The sequence below is a fragment of the Gorilla gorilla genome, chromosome 2, assembly GCF_029281585.2.
Source record: "Gorilla gorilla gorilla isolate KB3781 chromosome 2, NHGRI_mGorGor1-v2.1_pri, whole genome shotgun sequence".
NCBI lineage: Eukaryota > Metazoa > Chordata > Mammalia > Primates > Hominidae > Gorilla > Gorilla gorilla.
In genome coordinates, this window is record NC_086017.1 from 141,419,573 (window position 1) to 141,442,379 (window position 22,807).

The 22,807-nt window shown below is 38.2% G+C and overlaps 1 protein-coding gene across 4 annotated transcripts in view; it reads left to right on the forward strand.

The window, feature by feature from the left end:
- Window positions 1-22,807, forward strand: part of LOC115933946 (collagen alpha-4(VI) chain-like) — a 151,863-nt gene that overhangs the window by 126,283 nt on the left and 2,773 nt on the right. For 3 of the 4 annotated variants that reach the window (XM_063704170.1, XM_063704172.1, XM_063704173.1), the window contains 11 exons: window positions 3,703-3,756; window positions 3,874-3,909; window positions 7,142-7,204; window positions 9,143-9,205; window positions 10,288-10,350; window positions 10,861-10,924; window positions 13,216-13,266; window positions 19,984-20,019; window positions 20,124-20,186; window positions 21,468-21,530; window positions 22,731-22,766. In XM_063704170.1, the coding sequence (XP_063560240.1) occupies window positions 3,703-3,756; window positions 3,874-3,909; window positions 7,142-7,204; window positions 9,143-9,205; window positions 10,288-10,350; window positions 10,861-10,924; window positions 13,216-13,232 (360 nt within the window). In that variant the 3' untranslated portion in view covers window positions 13,233-13,266; window positions 19,984-20,019; window positions 20,124-20,186; window positions 21,468-21,530; window positions 22,731-22,766. The remainder of the gene's footprint in view (window positions 1-3,702; window positions 3,757-3,873; window positions 3,910-7,141; window positions 7,205-9,142; window positions 9,206-10,287; window positions 10,351-10,860; window positions 10,925-13,215; window positions 13,267-19,983; window positions 20,020-20,123; window positions 20,187-21,467; window positions 21,531-22,730; window positions 22,767-22,807) is intronic. The other variant, XM_063704171.1, reaches the window with a different exon arrangement.

Here is a 22,807-nt window from a genome sequence, read left to right on the forward strand (position 1 = left end):
GGCCTGTTCATCCCCTGGAGCTGGGTATGTCGTTGCTCCAAACAAAACTAAAAAGACCAGATTTTCTTAGCACAGAGGAAGGGAGGGCCTGTTTTGTAGGCCACCAACTGAGTCTGCCACAGCTTTAAGATGTGTATGTCGGCTGGGCGTGGTGGCTCACACCTGTAATCCCAGCACTTTGGGAGGCCAAGGTAGGCAGATCACGAGGTCAGGAGATCGAGACCATCCTGGCTAACATGGTGAAACCCCATCTCTACTAAAAATACAAAAAATTAGCCGGGCGTGGTGGCTGGCACCCATAGTCCCAGCTACTCGGGAGGCTGAGGCAGGAGAATGGCGTGAACCCGGGAGGTGGAGCTTGCAGTGAGCAGAGATCACGCCACTGCACTCCAGCATGGGCGACAGAGCGAGACTCTGTCTCAAAAAAAAAGAAAATTAAAACAATAAAAATAATAAAAATAAAAGGATGTGTATGTCATTTGATCTACCCTTTCTAGTCCTAGAAATTTATCTGGACGCTAATCATGGTGCAACACAAAGATTTAGCTCCAAGGATGGTCATTGCAGTGATTTGTAAGGTAATAAAACATTGAAAATATTTAAATATCTAATAATAAAGGATTATTTATGTAAACAATGCTCTTCCACACAGTGGAATAGTATTAGGCCATGAAACATAATGTAGAAGATGATTTCATGATATGGAAAACATCCATGATGTAATATCAAGTGAAAAAAGCAGGTTGCAACCCTGTATTTAACGTGAGTCCAAATTTGTAGAATATTTCTATATTGCCAAAATTGTGTATTTCTTTTTTATTAATTTCGATTTTTATTTTAGATTCAGGGGATAATGTACAGGTTTGTTACAAGGGTATATTGCATGGTACTGAGGTTTGGGCTTCCGTCACCCAAGTAGTAAACATAGTACCCAATAGGAAGCTTTTCACTCCTTGCCCCATTCCTCCCTCCCCTTTCAGAGTCCCCTGTGTCTATTGTTCCCATCTTTATGTCTGTGTGAACCCAAAATTTAACTCCCACTTATAAGTGAGAACATGTGGTATTTGGTTTTCTATTTTTGCATTAGTTCATTTAGGATAATGGCCTCCAGCTGCATCCATGTTGCTGCAAAGGACATAATTTGGTTCTCTTTTATGGCTGAGAGTGCGTGCACTTTACATGGGACATAGTGTCCATTGTCAGCACCCTCAGTTCCTTCAGAAGGAGTGGGTTACATTTTTTTTCAGTATTTGGTAGAACTGGGTTTGTCCTTCAGCTCACTTATGGTGGAGGCTGTGGAATTGCCAGCCTGTATCTATTCCCTTGTATGGAATAAAGAAAGAGAGATAAGAAGGAAGGAATAGAAGTAAGAAAGAAGGAATGTAGAAAGGAAGAAAGGAAGGACGGGGAGGGAGGGAGGGAAGAAAGAAAGGAAGTGAAAGGAGAGAGAAAAACCAACTTGTTTGTAGCAGCAACATGCCAGCCCCTAGTGTTTCTTTACCTTAATTTTATTCTCTGTATTGTTGAAATAGTCCATGATGAACCTGTTACTTTTTATCCTCCTCATTCTGAAAAATTTCAAATCTACAGAAAAATGTAGTTGTAAGTCTAAACACCAATTTTTATCCTTTAGCTATATTTGCTTTATATCTCTTTATACAAATACTTAGGGGTCTGTGTGTGTGTAACTGAGCGAATTGAGGACTAATTAAAGGCTTCATGACAATTTGCCTCTAAATATTCAACAAGTATATGTTAAGAAAAAGGATATTCTTCTATATAAACATAATATAATCATCACCCTCATGAAATTCAATATTTATACAATATTCTTTTCTTTCTTTCTTCTTCTTTTTTTTTTTTTTTTGAGATGGAGTCTCACTGTGACACCCAGGCTGGAGTGCAATGGCTCACTGTAACTTCCGTCTCCTGGGTTCAACAATTCTCCTGCTGAGAGCAGCTGGGATTACAGGCACCCGCCAACACACTGGCTAATTTTTGTATTTTTAGTACAGATGGGGTTTCACCATATTAGCCAGGCTGGTCTCGAACTCCTGACCTCAAGTGATCCGCCCACCTCAGCCTCCCAAAGTGCTGGGATTACAGGCGTGAGCCACTGTGCCCAGCCAATATTATTTTCTAATACACAGTCCATATTCAAATTTTCCCACTTGCCCCATGTCTTAGGCAGTTTGGGCTACTGTAACAGAATTCATAGAGTGGGTGGCTTAAATAACAAACATTTATTTCTCATAGTCCTGGAAGCTGGGAAGTCCGAAATCAAGGTCCTGGAAGATTCAGTGTTTGGTGAGGGACTGCTTCCTGGTTCATAGCCGTCTTCTTGGCTGCAACCTCACATGGCAGAAGGAGAGCTATAGTGTTCCTTCAAGCCTCTTTTATAAGGGCGCTAATCCCACCATGAGGGTTCCCCCCTCATAGCCTAATAACCTTCCAAAGGCCCCACCTCCTCATACCATCACATTGGGGATTAGGATTTCAACATATGAATTTTGGGGGGAACACAAACCTTGAGTCTGTAGCACCCCAATAATGTCCTCTGTGGCTGCTGCTGTTGTTCCAGGATCCAGCTGAGGACTATGCGGTGCCTTTAGTTGTCCTGTGTTGTCAGTGCCCTTTCATCACATTTGCTCAGTTATTTGTTTACATGACACTGACACTGTACACCAGTTATTTTGCTAAACACCCCTCAATTAGGATTTGTATGATTGTTTTCCCATAACTAGATTCAGGCTAAATACTTTTGGTATTATAGCACAAACTTTTATGTACTTTAAAAACTTTTGAAAAACATAGTTTTTAATTGTTGCATTCTATTTCAATAAGTGTTTCTACCATAATTTAATCAACACTTCCCTCATACTGTGGGATGTTTAAATTGTTTAAGAATTTAATCTATTATGAATAACAGTTGGGTGAACAGCTTTGCACAAAATGTTTTTGTTTCTGTTATTTCACACTCTTTCCCTATTTATGTATTCCTGTTGAGTTAGCATGTAACTTTATGAAATAATTATCTGAAGTACCCCTACTTGGGATCCCACATGGTTTCCATTTTTCTTAAAAGATAGACTCATTTTTTTCTCTGGACAATACTCATTTTTCCACTTCTGACCCCAAAGAAATGAGAACACTAGACTCTTTCCTCATTGTGACTATATAACCTCTTTCTCTCTCTGTCAGCATCTGTATATATTGATCACCCATGTCTTCAGAGAGACACTTTTCTACCTTCTGTTTCTATCTGCCACTCAGGACCCTAAATGATACAGGTAGAAAAAGAAGTGCCAATATTTTCAAATATTAAGCATGGCTGTGTTCCCAGCGTGGTGAACTGTGAGGAGTCATCAAAGGAACAATCTCTGGGGAAAGATGCCTACAACACTGATATTTTGAAACATCAGCATTTAATGCCATTTGCTTCTTGAGGAGCACTGACCAACAGAACATTCTGAGATCATGGAAATATCCTGTGTCTGTGCCATCCAATGTGGTAGCCACTAGCCATATGGAATTATGGAACACTTGGAATGTGGTCAGCATAACAAAGAAACTACATCTTTAATTTAATTTGGTGCAAATTTAAGTGCTACATCTACCTAGTGGCTTCTGTATTGGACAAAAAGTTTTGCTAGCATTTGTTATTGTTTGTTTCTGATCTTCCCTTTATTTCTTACTTTTTAGGGAAGTTCTAATGTTGACGGACCTCAGGGAGAAACTGGAAATGTCGGCCCTTGGGTAGGTGTTAACAGCTGGAGGAATGTATTTCCCCTGCGTTTGTGGAAGAGGATGGTAGGCTGGGGTGAAAATTGGTTTATATCCTTCTTTAAGGTCTCTGCTTTCCATTTTTTTTAGGGGACAATAGGAAGGCGAGGTCTGCCAGGATTAAAGGTCAGTGCTTTCTGGAAAGAGTTGCTCTTTGTTCCACACATATGACTACTGTGTTTATTATTGATACATAATATCTGCACATATTTATGGGGTACATGTGATATTTTGATACATACATAGAACATATAATGATCACACCAGGGTATTTAGGATATCTATCACCTCAAACATTTATTATTTCTTTATATTAGGAACATTTCAAATATTCTCTTCTAGCTATTTTGAAATGTACAATATATTGTTGTTAAGTATAGTCACTCTACTGTACTATCAAACACTAGAACTTATTCCTTCTATGTGACTGTATGTTTTATGCATTAACCAACCTCTTTTCATTCTCCCTACCCTCAACCCCCCTTCTCAGCCTCTGATAACTGTCATTCTACTCTCTACCTCATGAGATCAACTTTTTTAGCTCCCACGTGTGAGACAGAACTTGTGATATTTGTCTTTCTGTGCCTGACTTATTCCATTCAACATAATGACTTTTAGTTCCATCCATGTTGCTGCCAATAACAGGATTTCATTCTCCTTTATGGCTGACTGTTATTTCACTGTGTGTATGTATCACATTTTCTTTATCTGCTCATCTGTTGGTGGAAACTTAGGTTGATTCCACATGTTTGCTATTGTGAATAGTGCTGCAATAAGCATGGGGTGCAGGTAACCCTTTGATATACTGACTTTCTTTTCTTTGGGTAAACGCCCATTAGTGGGATTTGTGGATCATATGGTAGTTCCATTTTTAACTTTTTTGGGAAATCTCTATATTGCTTTCCATAATGACTGTATGAACTTATATTCTTACCAAAAATATGTATCCCTTTTCTCTGCATCTTTGCTAGCATTTGTTGTTTTTTGCATTTTTGATAAAAACTATTCTAACTGGGATAAGATAATATCTCATTGTGGTTTTCATCATCAGTGATGTTAAACATTTTTTGATATACCTATTGGCCATTTGTATGTCTTTTGAGAAATGTCAGTTCAGATATTTTGCCCATTTTTTAATGGGATTGCTTTTTTTTTTTTTTTGGCAATTGAGTTGTTTGTTCCTTGTATATGCCAGATATTAGTCCCTTGTCAGGTGAATAGTTTGCATGTATTTCCTCCCATTCAACAGGTTGTCTCTTCACTCTGCTCATTGTTTTTTTTTTTTTTTTTCCAGTTCAGAAGCTTTTTGTTTAATATAGTCCCATTTGTCTATCTTTTATGGCTTCTTTAAATTGTTCTCTCTGAGGTCAAGGAGAGTGCCGGCTGGGCTGTCTGAGGTTGCATGAGGTTCATTGAAAGTTTCCATGGCGATTTTTTTCATGAAAAAGGGAAAGTTTATATGGTTCTCTGCCTCCTCCCCACCCTGCTATAATGTTTCATTTAGATTGAAAAGAAGCTAATATCCTAATATCTTAGAGTAGGACTTTCGTTTCTATTATTTATTTCATTTATTTCTGTTTCATTGCTCTATATGCCTATTTTTATACCAGTACCATGCTGTTTTGCTGACTATGGCCTTATAGTGTAGTTGATTTTTAAAATAAGAGATATAGTTACAAATATTTTCAGGCTTCAGGATGAACTGGGTTTATCCACCATGTCAGTGGTTTGCTAGTTGACTCAACATTGGAGCACTGGTCATATAGGCCCATAACTCCAAATTACAGCATTCCTTGGACTTTGGGAAAATCTGGCTCAGTATTATCTACAAAATTAGATCTGCTGGCCTTTGCAAGATGTATAATAAAGTGGAATTCTAAGTATAATTTTATTTATGGAAAAGGTTATATTTATGCCAAACAAATTGATGCATTCCTTTTTTGGCAATAAGGCAAGATTTTAAACTTGCTGTTTATGATAAAATTGAGAATGTTATTAATTTTTTTAAAGGTACATAAACCCACCACCCCTTGGCGAGTATTTTCATGTTTTTCTGTTCTCTTGTATAAAAAATAAAGGATTATTATAATGTAGATAACATTTTATATTCTGCTTTTTCCTGTTTCCAAATCTCCCTATTATCATTTTAGAACATTATGTTTTACTCCATTGAAGTACCATGATTTACTAATCTTTCTTATGTTGAGCATTTAGGTAATTTCTGTTTTGTTGGGTATCATGGTAATTGATGTGAAGAACGTCAGTGATGTGTATTATAGGTTTTTTGTTTTGTTTTCACTTTTGCTCCACTCATATTATTTTCTTAATATAAATGTATAAGCATAGAGTTATGATAGAGTCTGAACATTGCTATATATAGCCACATTGTTTTTATAAATGTTGCACTATGAATATCACTAATGTGATATGCAAATTAGACCACATTTCATAACCTGGTTCAAAATTTCTAGCTGTATTCCTTTTAAAATTTGGTTCATATTTATAAATCTAGAAATCAACTCTTAAAGAGCAGAATAACATAACAGAAATGATTACTAGAATTACTGAATAGTTTCAAAAACTGATGAAGCACAAGTAATTGATCCACATATTGATTAAATTCTGACTTTGAAGTTTTTGCTCTTTGCATATCTATGAATAATTAATAATCTAGTCAACATGTGAGCAACATGAAAAAGAAGGCAGAACAATTCACAAAATGGATGTTATCCTCAATCTTGGAAAACATATCTTCTCTGAGAAATGAAAATATTAATTTGTGGGATAAATTAAATCAATTATAGAATGAATCATTTTAACAACTCATCCTTTGCCTAGAGAGCTAGCTTCTTGCCATCAAGGTCTGTAGGGTTTTAAAGCCACTTTCCTGTTATTTTCCCAAGCACTTTTTGTGCCTTTGTCTCAGAGTGTCATGTTTATTGCTGTGATCAACATTCTGAGTTTCCTTGTATGAAATAAAAGACCTTAAGGCCCTTGAACGTTCAGTCTGTATGCCTTAAAAGGAAGGACTGTTTAGGAACCAGTTATTACACAAAATAAGAGTTTGGGTTATTTAAACAAAGTATTTTTGCTCCCATCAGTAGCTGAGACATTGGAAGGAGATGTGCAAAGACTGGGAAAGGCCTTAAGAATCTGGTCTTGCCTTTTCCCAAGATAAGTGTAAATACCCACATTTCCTCTTCAACTTCATCTCCTAAGAGGATTGATCACAACCAGTCAAATCTTGTTTGAGTCTTTCTCTTGTGGTTTCAAGTGATATATTGCAGGAAAAGCTGCTTTCAATAAGAACACTAAAGATGGCTGGTGAACTCACAATAAGTTGTATTCATTTTGACAGGGTGTGCCTGGAGAATCCGGTGAACAGGGTTACCAAGGAGAGCTTGGGTATCCAGGCTCACAGGTTGTATCTGGGAGCTTGGTTTTAGTGCTGAAGGATATTTGTTTGAAATTTTGACTTCATTGTTTGATAATAATTTAACATAAATCAGAATGGCTTTGGATGCCTCCTTTCCAGGGCCTCCCAAAGAAAATTGTATAGCCCCTTTTCTGAAAAGATTAAACCACAATAGCTAATATTTATTGACCTCTATGTTCTAGACACTGTCTAAAGCACTTATATTAACTAATTTAATTCTTCAATGGGAGGGAGGTTATTATCCTCATTTTACAGGAGAAAAATAAAGAGGGAATGGAGAAGTTAGGTAAATTGGCAAAGGTCACACAGCTAGTGAGTGATAAAGCTGGGATTCAAACTCAGGCAGTATAGTTACAAAATCAGTGCTCTTGATTACTGCCTCTGAAGCTGTGTATTCAAATATTATTTAATTTACTAAAATTGTATTCATATCTTGACATAGTGGTGTGCACCTTTCATCCCAGCTACTTGGGAGGCTGAGGCAGGAGGGTCACTTTGAGCCCAGGAGTTCAAGGATGCAGTGAGCTATGATGGTGCCATGGCACTCCAGCCTGGGCAACAGAGTGAGACCCCATCATTCAATTTGGTAGGAAAAAATCAGTAAAGTGTTTACAGAGTATCTATTTATGCACAGGGAACTGCTAATAGACCTGGGACATTCATACCATTAAGGCAAGGGTCCTGCCCTGAAGAAATTCATCCAGTGGGGTTTTGTTAGGTTATCAAATGATAACTGGAAATTTAAACTTTCAACCTGTTCTTTTGGCATCGTCTAAGCATAACCCAAATCTGTCATTCTATAGCCCTTCTGGAGCACATTATATGTATTTATTTTAAAAAACAAATTGTTTTTAAGTATACTCAAATTGAAGAACTTCGGAACAACAAATTTTACTAATATATCAAATCATTCTCCATAATTAAAAATCCTATGAGTGCCAGATGATAATTTCAGAAGGTATCTGCTGCTCTTAGACTTGCTAAAGGAACTAAGGAAAAAAAATGATAGTTAACGTGTAATTAGAGATTATACTTATTTTATGATGGAAAATAGTATCTGAACTGAAGGGAAAGCAACTAAAAGATGTATATTTTTCCCTTTTCTTTTTGATGACTGGCTCAGGACCCTCTACCACTGTTGTGTCGCTGCTTTCCTGTCTATACCCACTTCATTACACAGCTGATTGGAAGTGAAGCAAGTCATGCTGGGAACCATGAGCAAGATAATGAATAAAACCTCTCCTTAATTCTCACCTTCCTGCTGGGATGTGAGCGTGATGGTCTATTTAAATAGATGATTATCAATACCCCACTTAGGAGAGTAGAAGCCATAGTCAATCAATACTTCTAATAGGAAAGTGTTTCTCAGAAAAGCTGGAAAAATATTAAAGTGTCAAAAATCAGCAAAGTAAAATAGATTGGAGAGAAAATGAGCAAATCCCAGCAGTGTAGTCAGTGAGATTAAGCTACTTAAATGCACCCTTGGCTCTTGATCAAATCGAAAACACAATCTCTTGTCCTTAACCTTTGTGTGTATAAGGAAAAGGTTCATTCTTCAATGGAGATCAATAGCCTCGCTGCCCTCTCATCACCCTTTTAGGATTTAAAATTGGTTGAGTGAATTCAAATATAAAAGCAATGTTCTCAAACTTTAGTACTCATCAGATTCACCCGGAGAGATTGCTAAAAATAGAGATGCTGAGGACTCGCATCCTCTGCTTCAGATGGCGTGAGTTTGAAGTGAGTGTTCTGGGGTGCTTCAGAGTGCAGATGCTCCCTGATTAAAGTTTGATAAATGAGATAGTGATGGGTCAGGGCACCTTAATTTGTGCTTCCATTGGCATCCAAGGTGATTTTTTGGTTACATGGAATATAAATGACTCTTTAAAAATTGGTTGCATTTTAATTTCATCTTTGGATCAGGGACCAAGAGGAAGGCAAGGACCACCAGGAACTTCTGGACAAAAAGGCTTAGTGGGTGCTCAGGTAGGTTTGTAAAACAGCTACAATGCAGCTACTCATTAACACTGGCTGATTCATATCCCTGAGTGTTCCTGGATAAATAACATAAAGTCACACTGTTTGTTCTGGGATATGGGGATATCAGGAATTTCTAGAAAAGCTAATTTGATGCAGTAGATATTGATCATCTGCTATGTATCTTCTTCTACTCTAGGTAAGTTGTGGGAATATAGTGACCAATAAGATATGGGTTTAAACCTCGAGGGTATGTAATATAAGTTCATATTTAGCTATAGTAAAAGATGACATAATAGTACCATATAAAATTATAAATAACTAATCTGCTCCTTACAAATATGTAAGGAAGCATTACTCTACCAATTTTATAGACAAGGAAACTGAGGCTAAGGGGAATTAAATGACTGGTCATCCAGATAGTAAGTGTCTGAACTGACTTCCAACTTGGTTCTTTCTAGTGCCTGCTTTACTCCCCACCTAATATCTTGATGGTTCATAGAATGCTCAGATAGATTGAGACGGATGATTAGAGTGGCTTCCTGAGGAAATGAGCATTTGAGATGGCTTAGAAACATAAGCAGCATGATTAGAGTCAGGAATGAGTCTCCATCAGGAAACTGAAAATAGCAGCTCAAAGATGGCCAAAGCAATAGTTCTGCTATTTTTCTGCCTTGATCAGGAAAGAAAATCTAGCCTTATAACTGATTATATTATTGTCAATCTCAGTTGAAAATATCTTCAGTTTGGAGCAGGTGAAAGTCTAGGCTTTTGTTTTCCTGATCTCTTAATCAAATAATGTTTCCCCCTGTAGCATAGAAATGATTCCTTCAATTCTCAGTATGTGGTAGATGTGGCCTCCTGCTCCCCTATCCTAACCGCCCCAGCCCATAGTGTAAGTGTGTATATTATGCATTTTGAATGTTGGAGGATAGAATTAATTAATTGTATTAAATATTAAAGGTTAAACTCCCATCTCTAAGGTGATTCATGAGCATATTACCAGTTACAGACTATTTCCATAATAACAAGAGAGACAGACAGTTAACTTTGTGGCCCTGGTGGTGATTTTGGCCACGGTCTTGTTGCAGGGGAATCCTGGGCCTCCAGGGCCAAATGGTTCAAAAGGAAAAGCTGGACCAAGAGGAGTGAAGGTAAATGTCAGAGAACACGCTCTTTCTTGATTGTAGCTTGAGAGAACCACTTGGGTTTTCTTAAACAAATCTTTACTTATATCATCACTTCCAGCATACATTTCTGATATGGTTGGTGATGCTATTGACTGAAGGCAAGGCATATAGATGAACATATAGAAAAATGAATCACATGTTTAAGTAGACAAAGATGTATCAACAGATAGATATACATATGGATTCACCACAAATAGAAATGTGCACATCCAAATTTAGAAAAAGACATAGTAATATAAAATTCTATAATTGATGTTGCATACCTGGTGCTGCTAATTTTCGGTACCAAAATTGTTACTATGTTTGTTAGTCATCCATATTTAACAAAGCCTAGAGAAAAGTATTTACCTTAGGCTGTATGGCATGCTACCAAAACTTGAAAGCATTGACTGTAAAATCATTAAGGAAAATGACACAAAATTGCATAATCTCATAGAAGAAAATTAATTAGATATTTTCTCTTTATAATAAAAGGGAGAGATTGGTGATATAGGAGAAAGAGGCCCACAGGGTCGACAAGGACCAAGAGGGGCAACCTGTAAGTCCAGTTTCTCTGTTTTGGATTCTTGATTTAATTTGTTTGCCATTTCTTCTTGTTTTACATAAAATTCTAATGTTTTAAATGTATGAAACCACTTTTATTCAGTTCAGAATATAGGTACCAGAGACAAGAAATCAGGCAAATCAGGGAGATATAGTCTAAAAAATCTCAGTGTGCACTAAGCCGAATTTTGATGGAGTCATCTACCACAGCATTAAAGTGTCTTATCCATATTTTAGATGCTGGTAAGAAATTATGAAAAAAGAGGTTTGATAAACAAAAATGGCATCAACTTGATGTAATAAATTGAAATGTCTTTAACATCATTGCTGTGAACACAAAATTTTAATATTCTTGATGAGTTAAACTCATGGTTCCAAATATGACATGACCACCAGAGCTCTTAAGAATCAAAACAGTCAAAATTTCTGAGACTTCTTGTATAAATTAAGAATCTAAAGATGACTTGGAATTTATTTTGCCTTCTCACATATTGAAGAGCAAAGTGCCAATGTCTCTCATCTGTTTGACAATGATATTTTATAAGCATTTGAGTCTTTTAGGAATACAGAGATGTTCAGTGAAACATTTTTTTTCCAGGGCAACAAATAAGGCAGCCAGATCAGCAAACTTTTAAGAGTATGGGTTTGATTATCCAGAGCATAGAAATAATCTTTGGAGACCAAAGATCCTAAAAGATTTCCTTTTACAAGACAACACTTTCAAACACAGGGCTATGCATTTTTACCTTAGTTATCACCCCGAACAGGAGAGCAAGTTAGCTATTTTATGACTATTTTCAAAAGACATCTCGAAAAATATAGAGTTTGGATCTCGGGGGTTGCAGATGCTGGAGGTTCTGCACATCCTTCAGCAGGGACAAGATGGAGTAACAGCAAATGAACTTCATTATCACCGCCCCTGGCCCCTGCCAAGAACTCATTTTTGGCAATCTTCTGTCTTATTTTTTTTTCTTTTCTAGTCTTTCAGACTTTCCTATTTAGACCATAGGAATCTTTTTGTGACTTCAGATTTTTAATTTTTCTTCTCAACTGATCTACCTGGTTTAGGGGAACTCTGTCCATTCAGAAAAAATACCTATAGGGTTTTGAATTTACTCTTTATTACAGTAAGCTCATTGTCTGTCTATACAGATGCTAAGCTCCTTGGTAGTATCACCAATTTCATGATTATTATTATCACCACCACTGCAACCTCCACCATCATTATCTTCAGCAATAACATCAAAACTACCAGCATCATCACCACCATCACCATCACCACCGTCACCATCAGTACCACCATTACCATCATCACTATCACCATCACCACCACCACCACTACCATCGTTATTACCACTATCACTATCACAATTATCATCATCACCACCACTACCACCATCACTATCACCATCATCTTCATTATCACCACCACCATCACCACTACCACCAACACCATCATCACCATTGCCACCACCATCATCATTACTATCACCATCACTATCAATCATCATTGCTACCACTATCACTACCATCACCACCACCTTCACTATTACCATCAGCACCACTATCATTACTGCCCTCCTCTGACACCATCACTACCACTGCTACCACCAGCAGCAGACTAATTACCATTTATCAAGTACTGCCTCTGTGCCTGACATTGTGCTAAGCACTTTTCATACACAATCTCACTTAATCTTCCCAACAAGTATGCAATGTAGATGATACTATTATCCCTATTTTACAGATTAGGAAACTGAAGTTTATAGAGGTTGTGCAACTTCCCTAGGGTCACTCAAACAACTAATGTTGGGACTGGAATAAAAATTCAGGTCTGTCTGGGTTTATAGTCTGTACACTTAATCACTAAACTATATTGCCTATATTCCACTCTTTTTCTCCAAAGTCTGTGCTTTTGTCTGATGATTTACCAATTCTAGAGCTTCTATTTTTACTTTATCTCACAAGGAAAGCAAGTTTAGCCCAAGGGAAACTTTGTACAGTTGTGTATGGCTTCCTACAACCAAGGTATCATCTTGCTGATGTACAGATGGGGGTTTAAAAAACCTAAAAACTTCCTTCTGTTGTGGTCTTTCAAAGTTTTAAACCCTTATCTTCTCCAAATCTGAGTGTTTGTCCTATGAAGGTTGTCTCCCAATCTCCATCAAGCCCCACTGTTATCCTTACTTCCTTGCATTGTTGATTTATCCAAGGGTTCAGATATTATTATCAACCAAGTGTTGGTCTGCATGACTCTACAATTAATCTTATATGTCATTTTCTTAGGGTATTCCTGGTTCTGATGGATATGGACATCCAGGAAGAAAAGGAACAAAGGTGAGGGTAACCTTACAGGGTATTCTGAACTAAGGACTGTAGTTTTTATTTTATTTTATTAAAATAAGTGTTATTTTCCAAGTTGTATGCCAGGAACGGTTTGTACATATTTACAAAATGTTTTGGCCACCAGAGCTCCCTCCCTAAAAAGTAAAAATCGATTTTGTCGCTCTCTTATTTAAAAGTCAAACTTCTTCCCTCATCTTCCACATATATGTCAGATAGTCCCACCTCAGCTCTGGTAGTGCCAGACCCTTTCTCAACTTCCTTGACTTTGCAAACGCTCGTGTTTCCATTTGGAATGTGCTTCCTGATCTCCATCTCTTGGACAATTTTTACTCATTTTCTAAGACCCAGTCAAGTACCAACTTCTCCTTGTGGAAGCAGCCTTGGTCTTCCCCGGACAGAATTTGCTGTTCTATACACTGTGTTCCTAAAGCACGTTCATATTTCTGCAGTAGCTCCTTTCTGTCAAGGTTGTATTGTAATTTATTCTTGTATCCCCCAGGCAATAAACCTGACAGCAGCATTGCACTTTTGTTTTTCTGGAGTTAAGCCTGGCAGAGAGTAGGTGTTCAATAAGTGTATTTGTTTTTTTTTTCTTTTATTATCATACTTTAAGTTTTAGGGTACATGTGCACTTTGTGCAGGTTAGTTACATATGTATACATGTGCCACGCTGGTGTGCTGCACCCACTAACTCGTCATCTAGCATTAGGTATATCTCCCAGTGCTATCCCTCCCCGCTCCCCCCACCCCACAACAGTCCCCAGAGTGTGATGTTCCCCTTCCTGTGTCCATGTGATCTCATTGTTCAATTCCCACCTATGAGTGACAATATGCGGTGTTTTTTTTTTTGTCCTTGCGATAGTTTACTGAGAATGATGATTTCCAATTTCATCCATGTCCCTACAAAGAACATGAACTCATCATTTTTTATGGCTGCATAGTATTCCATGGTGTATATGTGCCACATTTTCTTAATCTAGTCTATCATTGTTGGACATTTGGGTTGGTTCCAAGTCTTTGCTATTGTGAATAGTGCTGCAATAAACATACATGTGCATGTGTCTTTATAGCAGCATGATTTATAGTCCTTTGGGTATATACCCAGTAATGGGATGGCTGGGTCAAATGGTATTTCTAGTTCTAGATCCCTGAGGAATCGCCACACTGACTTCCACAATAGTTGAACTAGTTTACAGTCCCACCAACAGTGTAAAAGTGTTCCTATTTCTCCACATCCTCTCCAGCACCTGTTGTTTTCTGACTTTTTAATGATTACCATTCTAACTGGCGTGAGATGGTATCTCATTGTGGTTTTGATTTGCATTTCTCTGATGGCCAGTGATGATGAGCATTTTTTCATGTGTTTTTTGGCTGCATAAATGTCTTCTTTTGAGAAGTGTCTGTTCATCTCCTTTGCCCACTTTTTGATGGGGTTGTTTGTTTTTTTCTTGTAAATTTGTTTGAGTTCATTGTAGATTCTGGATATTAGCCCTTTGTCAGATGAGTAGGTTGCAAAAATTTTCTCCCATTTTGTAGGTTGCCTGTTCACTCTGATGGTAGTTTCTTTTCTGTACAGAAGCTCTTTAGTTTAATTAGATCCCATTTGTCAATTTTGGCTTTTGTTGCCATTGCTTTTGGTGTTTTAGACATGAAGTCCTTGCCCATGCCTATGTCCTGTATGGTATTGCCTAGGTTTTCTTCTAGGGTTTTTATGGTTTGAGGTCTAACGTTTAAGTCTTTAATCCATCTTGAATTGATTTTTGTATAAGGTGTAAGGAAGGGATCCAGTTTCAGGTTTCTACATATGGCTAGCCAGTTTTTCCAGCACCATTTATTAAATAGGGAATCCTTTCCCCATTTCTTGTTTTTCTCAGGTTTGTCAAAGATCAGATAGTTGTAGATATGCGGCGTTATTTCTGAGGGCTCTGTTCTGTTCCATTGATCTGTATCTTTGTTTTGGTACCAGTACCGTGCTGTTTTGGTTACTGTAGACTTGTAGTATAGTTTGAAGTCTGGTAGTGTGATGCCTCCAGCTTTGTTCTTTTGGCTTAGGATTGACTTGGCAATGTGGGCTCTTTTTTGGTTCCATATGAACTTTAAAGTAGTTTTTTCCAATTCTGTGAAGAAAGGCATTGGTAGCTTGATGGGGATGGCATTGAATCTGTAAATTACCTTGGGCAGTATGGCCATTTTCACGATATCGATTCTTCCTACCCATGAGCATGGAATGTTCTTCCATTTGTTTGCATCCTCTTTTATTTCGTTGAGCAGTGGTTTGTAGTTCTCCTTGAAGAGGTCCTTCACATCCCTTGTAAGTTGGATTCCTAGGTATTTTATTCTCTTTGAAGCAATTGTGAATGGGAGTTCACTCATGATTTGGCTCTCTGTTTGTCTGTTGTTGGTGTATAAGAATGCTTGTGATTTTTGTACATTGATTTTGTATCCTGAGACTTTGCTGAAGTTGCTTATCAGCTTAAGGAGATTTTGGGCTGAGACAATGGGGTTTTCTAGATATACAGTCATGTCATCTGCAAACAGGGACAATTTGACTCCCTCTTTTCCTAATTGAATACCCTTTATTTCCTTCTCCTGCCTAATTGCCCTGGCCAGAACTTCCAACACTATGTTGAATAGGAGTGGTGAGAGAGGGCATCCTTGTCTTGTGCCAGTTTTCAAAGGGAATGCTTCCAGTTTTTGCCCATTCAGTATGATATTGGCTGTGGGTTTGTCATAGATAGCTCTTATTATTTTGAAATACGTCCCATCGATACCTAATTTATTGAGAGTTTTTAGCATGAAGGGTTGTTGAATTTTGTCAAAGGCCTTTTCTGCATCTATTGAGATAATCATGTGGTTTTTGTCTTTGGCTCTGTTTATATGCTGGATTACATTTATTGATTTGAGTATATTGAACCAGCCTTGCATCCCAGGGATGAAGCCCACTTGATCATGGTGGATAAGCTTTTTGATGTGCTGACAATAAGTGTATTTGAATGAATGACTGCCACTCTCATAAGAAGCTTGTATTTTAATAGGTAGTTAATTGGTCACTGACAGGTCTTAAAGCATGGAGGTCACATGGAACTTGTTGAGCAAATCAAATCTCAATACCCACTGTTATTCTGGATGCTTCAGTCTTCAAGTTACATGTATCGCCTCACAAAATAAGAAATTACTGGGATGTTTAGTGATGCTTAGTTGCTTAATGATGTCAGTACTCTGGGCTGGCTTCTCTGCAATTCTCTTGTTTCCCTGTGGCTGCAAGATGGCACCACTGCCATTTTATTGAGCAGAAAAATGCCTCAAATATAGTAAGTTCTCAGTAAATATCTATGGAATGATGGGCTATGGGGAACCTCAGTGATCATCCAGTTTAGCTTTGTCAATTTACATTTCAGAGAATTGAGGCTTAGAGAAGTGAAGTAACTTGCCTGTGGTCACACAGCTAGTTAGAGGCAGAGCTGAATGTGGAAGCTAGTCCCTTGAAATTCCATCCAGGTAAACTAAATTTTTCTTTGCTATGGACAAGTTTGCATAGCAGGGAAATTCTGGGTAGAATTCAAATATGTGTGGTTTGAGCTACATGTCAGTTTGGAGCTAAGCACAAGTGCAGTCTTTGTTTATTGTGATACAGTTAACATTATGGAACACAGATTCAGTCCATATTTGCCTGAATTTTTCTTTGCGGATGTAATGGCCTCACTTTAAATGTCTCATATTGCTGATTGGCCAGTTGACTACATTTTCTTAATCTGTTCACTCCCCTTCTCTCTGAGTTGACTATTTTACACCCTCACCTCTCTCCTCAAACTTCCAAGATCTGCTTTGTCTTCCATACTTAAAGCAGATGATCATGCTTCCTATTTCATGAACAAAATTGAAGCAGGGAGAAAAGAACCTCCATAAATGTTCACCACCAAGTAGGCCAACCTACTTGCCTCTGTACCCATACACCCTGCCTTCTCTCCTACTACTATGGACGAGGGTCCATGGTCTTACCTAAGACTAATCCTTGCCTCCTAGACTGGATTCCACTCCCTTTTGCTTTCTGAGGCTCTCGTTCCATTTTTTTCCCCTGGGCAAAACTCACTGAAGGAGTAGTCTATACCAGTGCTTCTCAACGGAAGTGATTTTGCCCTCCAGGGGACATTTGACAATGTCTGGAGATGTTTTGGTTGTCAGAACTCAAGGAGAGGGTGCTGGCATCTACTGGGTAGAGATGCTGTTTAATATCTTACAATACTCAGGACAGCCCCTCCCAACAAAGAACCATCAAGTCCAAAATATCAGTGATGCTGAAGTTGAAAAACTGACACTCAAGCCTTCACTCCTCAACCCTCCCCACTCAACTACATCTGCTTTAGTTGAGGTAAACCCCATGTTGCTAAATTCAATGGTCACTTCTCTGCTCTCATTGTGCTCCATCTCTCAGCAGCATTTGACAGATTGATCATGGGTTTATTCCTGACTTTTTCCCTCACTCAACTTCCAGTGCGTTCTATTTTCCTGGTTTTCACTGTCTTCTCTTTCTCATCCTGCTTTGCTAGATCTTCTGGATGTTCTTGACCTTTAAGTATCGGAAGACTCAAAGCTCTATTCTCATACCTTCTTCCCTCTTTACTCACGTCTCAGGTGACATTTCTTGGGGAAATCCAGTTTCATAGCATCAATAACCATCAATCCTGTTATCTCCACTTTATCTCTCCAGCTTGGACCAATATCCTAAACTCTAAAAATATCTCCACTTGGTCATTTAGCAGGCATCTTAAAATTGGCATGTCCCCAAACAAATTTCTTCTTGTTTTTTTGTTTGTTAACGTTTTGTTACAGAAAAATTCAAAAATAAAAGTGGAGACTAGTATAATGACATTCTCCTGCCTCACCCCACGTTCCCATCACCTAATCCAAACAATGAACAACCCCTGGCCAATTTTGTTTTGTTTTATTTATACACCCAGTCACTTATCCTCCCACCATGCTGATTTCATACCCCCTCCTTCCTCCTCAAACCTCCAAGATCTGCTTTGTCGTCCATATTTAAAGCAGATGATCATGCTTCGTATTTCATTAAGAAAATAGGAGTGAGGAGAGAACCTCTACATACGTTCGCCTACTGTAGGTCATGTGATATATGGGATTTACTTCAAGATAATCATATATTCCATACATAGACATTTCAGGTTGCATCTTTAAAAGATTATTTAAAAATGTAACCACACTACCATTCTTACACCAAAGAATTAATAATAATCCTTTAATATTATCAAATATCCAGTCAGCCAAAACTGGTTCCCTTAACAACGTGCACCTCCTCCAGCCTTTCCTATCTCAGGGACTGGAAACTTCATCCATCCAGTTGCTCAAAACAGACATTTGCAGCTGTCATTGATAAATCTTTTTCTCTCACTCCCACATTTAATCCATCAACAAATAGTGGTAAGTCTATCTTCAAAGTACATCCAGCATTTTATCATTTCTCACAACTGCACTGCCACCCTCTGGACCAAGCCAACATAATTTTCCATCTGTGTTACGGCAATAGCCACTGACCTGGTCTCTCTGCTTCCACCCTTGCCTCATATAGTTAGTTCTCCATGCATCAGCTAGAGACATCTTTAAAAACATAGTCAGATCAAGTCATTCCTTTATTCAAAGCCCTTCTGTCGTTCTCCATGTCACTCAGAATAAAACTTACTCTTAACATGGTCTATAAGAATTTACACAGTGTGGTCTCTGTGAACTCTTTGTCTTCATCTCCTCCTGCCTGCCCTCCTTGCTCCACTCTGCTTCAGTGTTCCTCAAACATGTCAGCACATACTCTTCCTCTTACTTCAGGGTTTTTTTTTTTTTTTTTCACATACTCCTCCCTCTGCCTGGAACACTCTTCTTCCAGAAGTCTGCTTGTTTTCTCAATTCATGCTGGTCTTTGCCCAAATGCCGCCTTTATAAAAAGGCTTTGCCTGACTACCTCATATGAAATAGTGTCTCCTCATCCTTTGATACACATAGTTCTTTATTCCTTAATACCCTTTCTGGAATAACATTGATCTCTTTCTCACATATTATATATTTCTTTGTTCATTTTCTTCCCCACTAGCTTGTAAGTTCCGTGAGAGCAAGGTCTTCATTCTGTTCACTGCTGAATTTCCTGTGCCTAGAGAAGTGCTTGGAAGATAGGAGATGTGAATAGATATTTGTTGAATGAATGATTGCTTTGTAGTATGCCTTTGGTTCTGACAATGAGCACCTGCTTCCCAGCACTCAATGTGGTGCCCTCTCCCTTGGTTTCTGTTGGATTAAACTTCAGGTTCTTTAAACTGAGAGATAAAAATGCCCTACGGAAGAAGTTTCATTACACAATATACTAGGGAGGGGGGGAAATTTGTAAAAATTATTTACAAGTTGTTTCATGTTGAATTAGAGATATGAAATATGGCCACTTGAGAGCAGCTCAAGATAACAACTGTTGCTATAGTTGTTTTTCCTGGCACCTGTTTTGAGTATATTTCCTCAAAATTATAGTGTCTTCTTTTTCCCCAAGGCATGTCAAGGAAATTTCTTAATCACATGACATTAAACAAGACCTTATCTCATTTCTGACACTAGGGTGAACCTGGATTATAGTGTCTTCTTTTTCCCCAAGGCATGTCAAGGAAATTTCTTAATCACATGACATTAAATAAGACCTTATCTCATTTCTGGCACTAGGGTGAACCTGGATTCCCTGGCTATCCTGGTGCACAAGTAAGAAGATATATTTCTGGGCCTGGCAACTGGTAGGCAGCATGTGTCATTTGTTTGTGCTTATTTTTCTTTACACTCAAAGTTCTGCTTTTGATTCTATTAAGGGAGAAGATGGTGACCCGGGCCATCAAGGAGAAAAGGGGGCAAAGGGAATAAAAGGGAAGAGGGTAAGAATCAAAGAAACTTCCTAAGATCTATAGAAGCCCACATCATTACGGAAGTGCATTTCCACTGGGTTAGGACTTCTTAGCAGGAAGCCCATTCCTGCTCAGTCAATGCTCATTCCACACCTTCCTTTGGCTATCCCACTCCCCACCTAATCCCACTCTCATTTATCTCCTGAATACAAATACAGTTTACCAAACCATAACAACAGAAAATCCAAGTTGGGAATTTTGATTTTACAATACCAACCTTTTAAAACCAAGTTTGGGAGCACCTCTGTCTTTGGTAAGTCTAGACATCATTTGGAAGGATATTGTTTTAGCTGTTGAGCAAACATTGCTGTTTCTTTAGGATTCTTCCAAGCCTTAACTTTCTCTTGCTATTTTTAGAAAAGATTCTTGAGAATGTAGTTGCCATCTTGGTGGACTTTGAGTCCACTGTACTTTATACAAGTCTCCGATTAAAAATCAATTCCTTTATGTTCTGAACAGTCAGCCTTGAACAGCCACAATCACTGGCAGCTCTTTTTGAAAAGAGTAAGCCTGTGGATATCTAACATCTTGATAATGTTTAGCTGATCAATGTTAGAGACCAAGGTCTTCTAGGAAATGGACTAGTGTTTACTGCAGAAAAGAGGAAAGGAAAGATAATGTATGTTTTCTAGGTACTCAAGAATTAGCATTTTCATACATTGGCAAGGACATAAAGAAATATTTGATCTGTGCCTAACTTGGCTTGCTGCTGGCTATGGTTGCTCTGATCAACTAACTTTTATTTCTAGTTTCAAATAAAGAAAGATAAAGGATTCACTGTATTTAGATAACACTGTGTCATTTCAAATGCTTGGAAGATGAGCAGTGAACCTATGGCCACCATGTGCCTTTTCTGAAACACTGAGAACCAGAAGGTGGTAGGGAAATTTTTCCTTTTTCCTGATGTCAGGCCCTTAATGCAGACGTCCTGCATTATTTTTATTATACAACCTCAAGACTCAACAGAGTGTATTGAGTCATATTTTAAGGATCTGTCTAGAAGTGTGTGTTTGTGTGTGTATGTACACATGTGCATGACTGAGGTTGGGTATATAGGGGGGAATTTGGATGGTTCCCATAAAATGACCTTCCTCTCTTTCTATTCTCCATGTCTTATCCCACAGATATATAGTTTATAAACTAACTGGTCAATAGCAGACTCATTGGCATTAGGAATAATAACATATCAAAGTGGATCTGATGGTTGTAATCAAAGAGGAAGCTTATTCTTCTGGCTTGGTCTTTTTTTAGGGTAATGCTGGCTTTCCTGGATTTGTTGGAACTTCGGGTGACCAAGGCCCACCAGGACAAATGGTAATATGTACCCTTCCTTTTTCTTTTGTTTTCAACTGTTGTATAAATATAAATGAAGATTTGATAAGAAGCATCTCTAAAGAAGAAATGAACTTTTGGGACAAACAGTGGGATCAACGTAGAGAATGGGGTAAATTTGTCCTACAGCATATTAGCTTCAAGTCTTTATACAGTATATTTATTCAATATATATTTTTACTTGGACATGGGGAAGATATTGGAGTGGCTGGAGATTTATGAACCTAAATAAATAAAATGATGCATAAAACTCACTGGAGAGTGAGTTTATCATTGTTTATCATTGCAAACAAGATGAGCAACAATATTTATGCAAAACTAGGGGGAAACCCTAACAAAATATAATATTTGTATAATCTTAACTAACAATGTTGCAAGCCACGAATATTTTTAAAATTCCCTGGAACATCATTTGATATGAAAGGAAAGAGTTTGAGGCTACGATCCTTCTGCTCTGCGCCTTGTCCTAGGAGGCCAGACTGTCAGTCCACGAGGGATGGCACAGTAGGTCAGCCGTGGATTGAACCTGGTGGTCTCACTTGCAGTCTAGGGTTTACTGGAGAGGTGCAACAAAGTCAGAAAATAAAAAATTTTAATGCTAGAAGGACCATTCATGGCATTTTTACAGAAGAGGAAACAAAGGCTGAGATGCTGAGATAATTATAGTGACCTGCCTGAGGTCACAAGTTACCACCTTGTAGATTCTAAATAAGAAAAATGATCTCTAGACTCCCAGAGGTTGGAGCCATGAAACTCTAATCTGAACGTTTCCAGAGAAGACTTCTTGTTCAGTATTAGGGCAGAAAAAGGGTGGTGCTGGGTGGCCTGAAGAGAAGGGATAAGGGAGGAACTGGGGTCTACTTTAGAACTATCGATGAATGGTCCTGGGATCTTTGATACCCCTTTTTCTGAATGTGATCCTAAACTATGGTTTCAAAATGACCTGGTCCTCTAAGAGTGTTTCTGTCTAGGCCTTCTGGACTCAGAGGTCTTGGATACACCTCTTAGGCACTCTGGCTTTCTTCCTAAAGGAGTCAGACAGAACTCTAGGGCTGGGAGTGAAGGACAGAAGATGGTCTATGTAGTGTGGTAGAGTTTTTAAGACTCTTTTGCCAACTCTGTACAAGAATGTGTTGGATCTCAAAATTTTGCATTTTAAACTCAAGTTTCCATTCTTTCCAGGGTATCAAGGGCCCCAAAGGTTTGGTAGATATGATGGTAGGTGAAGATTTTAATTCCAAACTTTATTATTATTATTA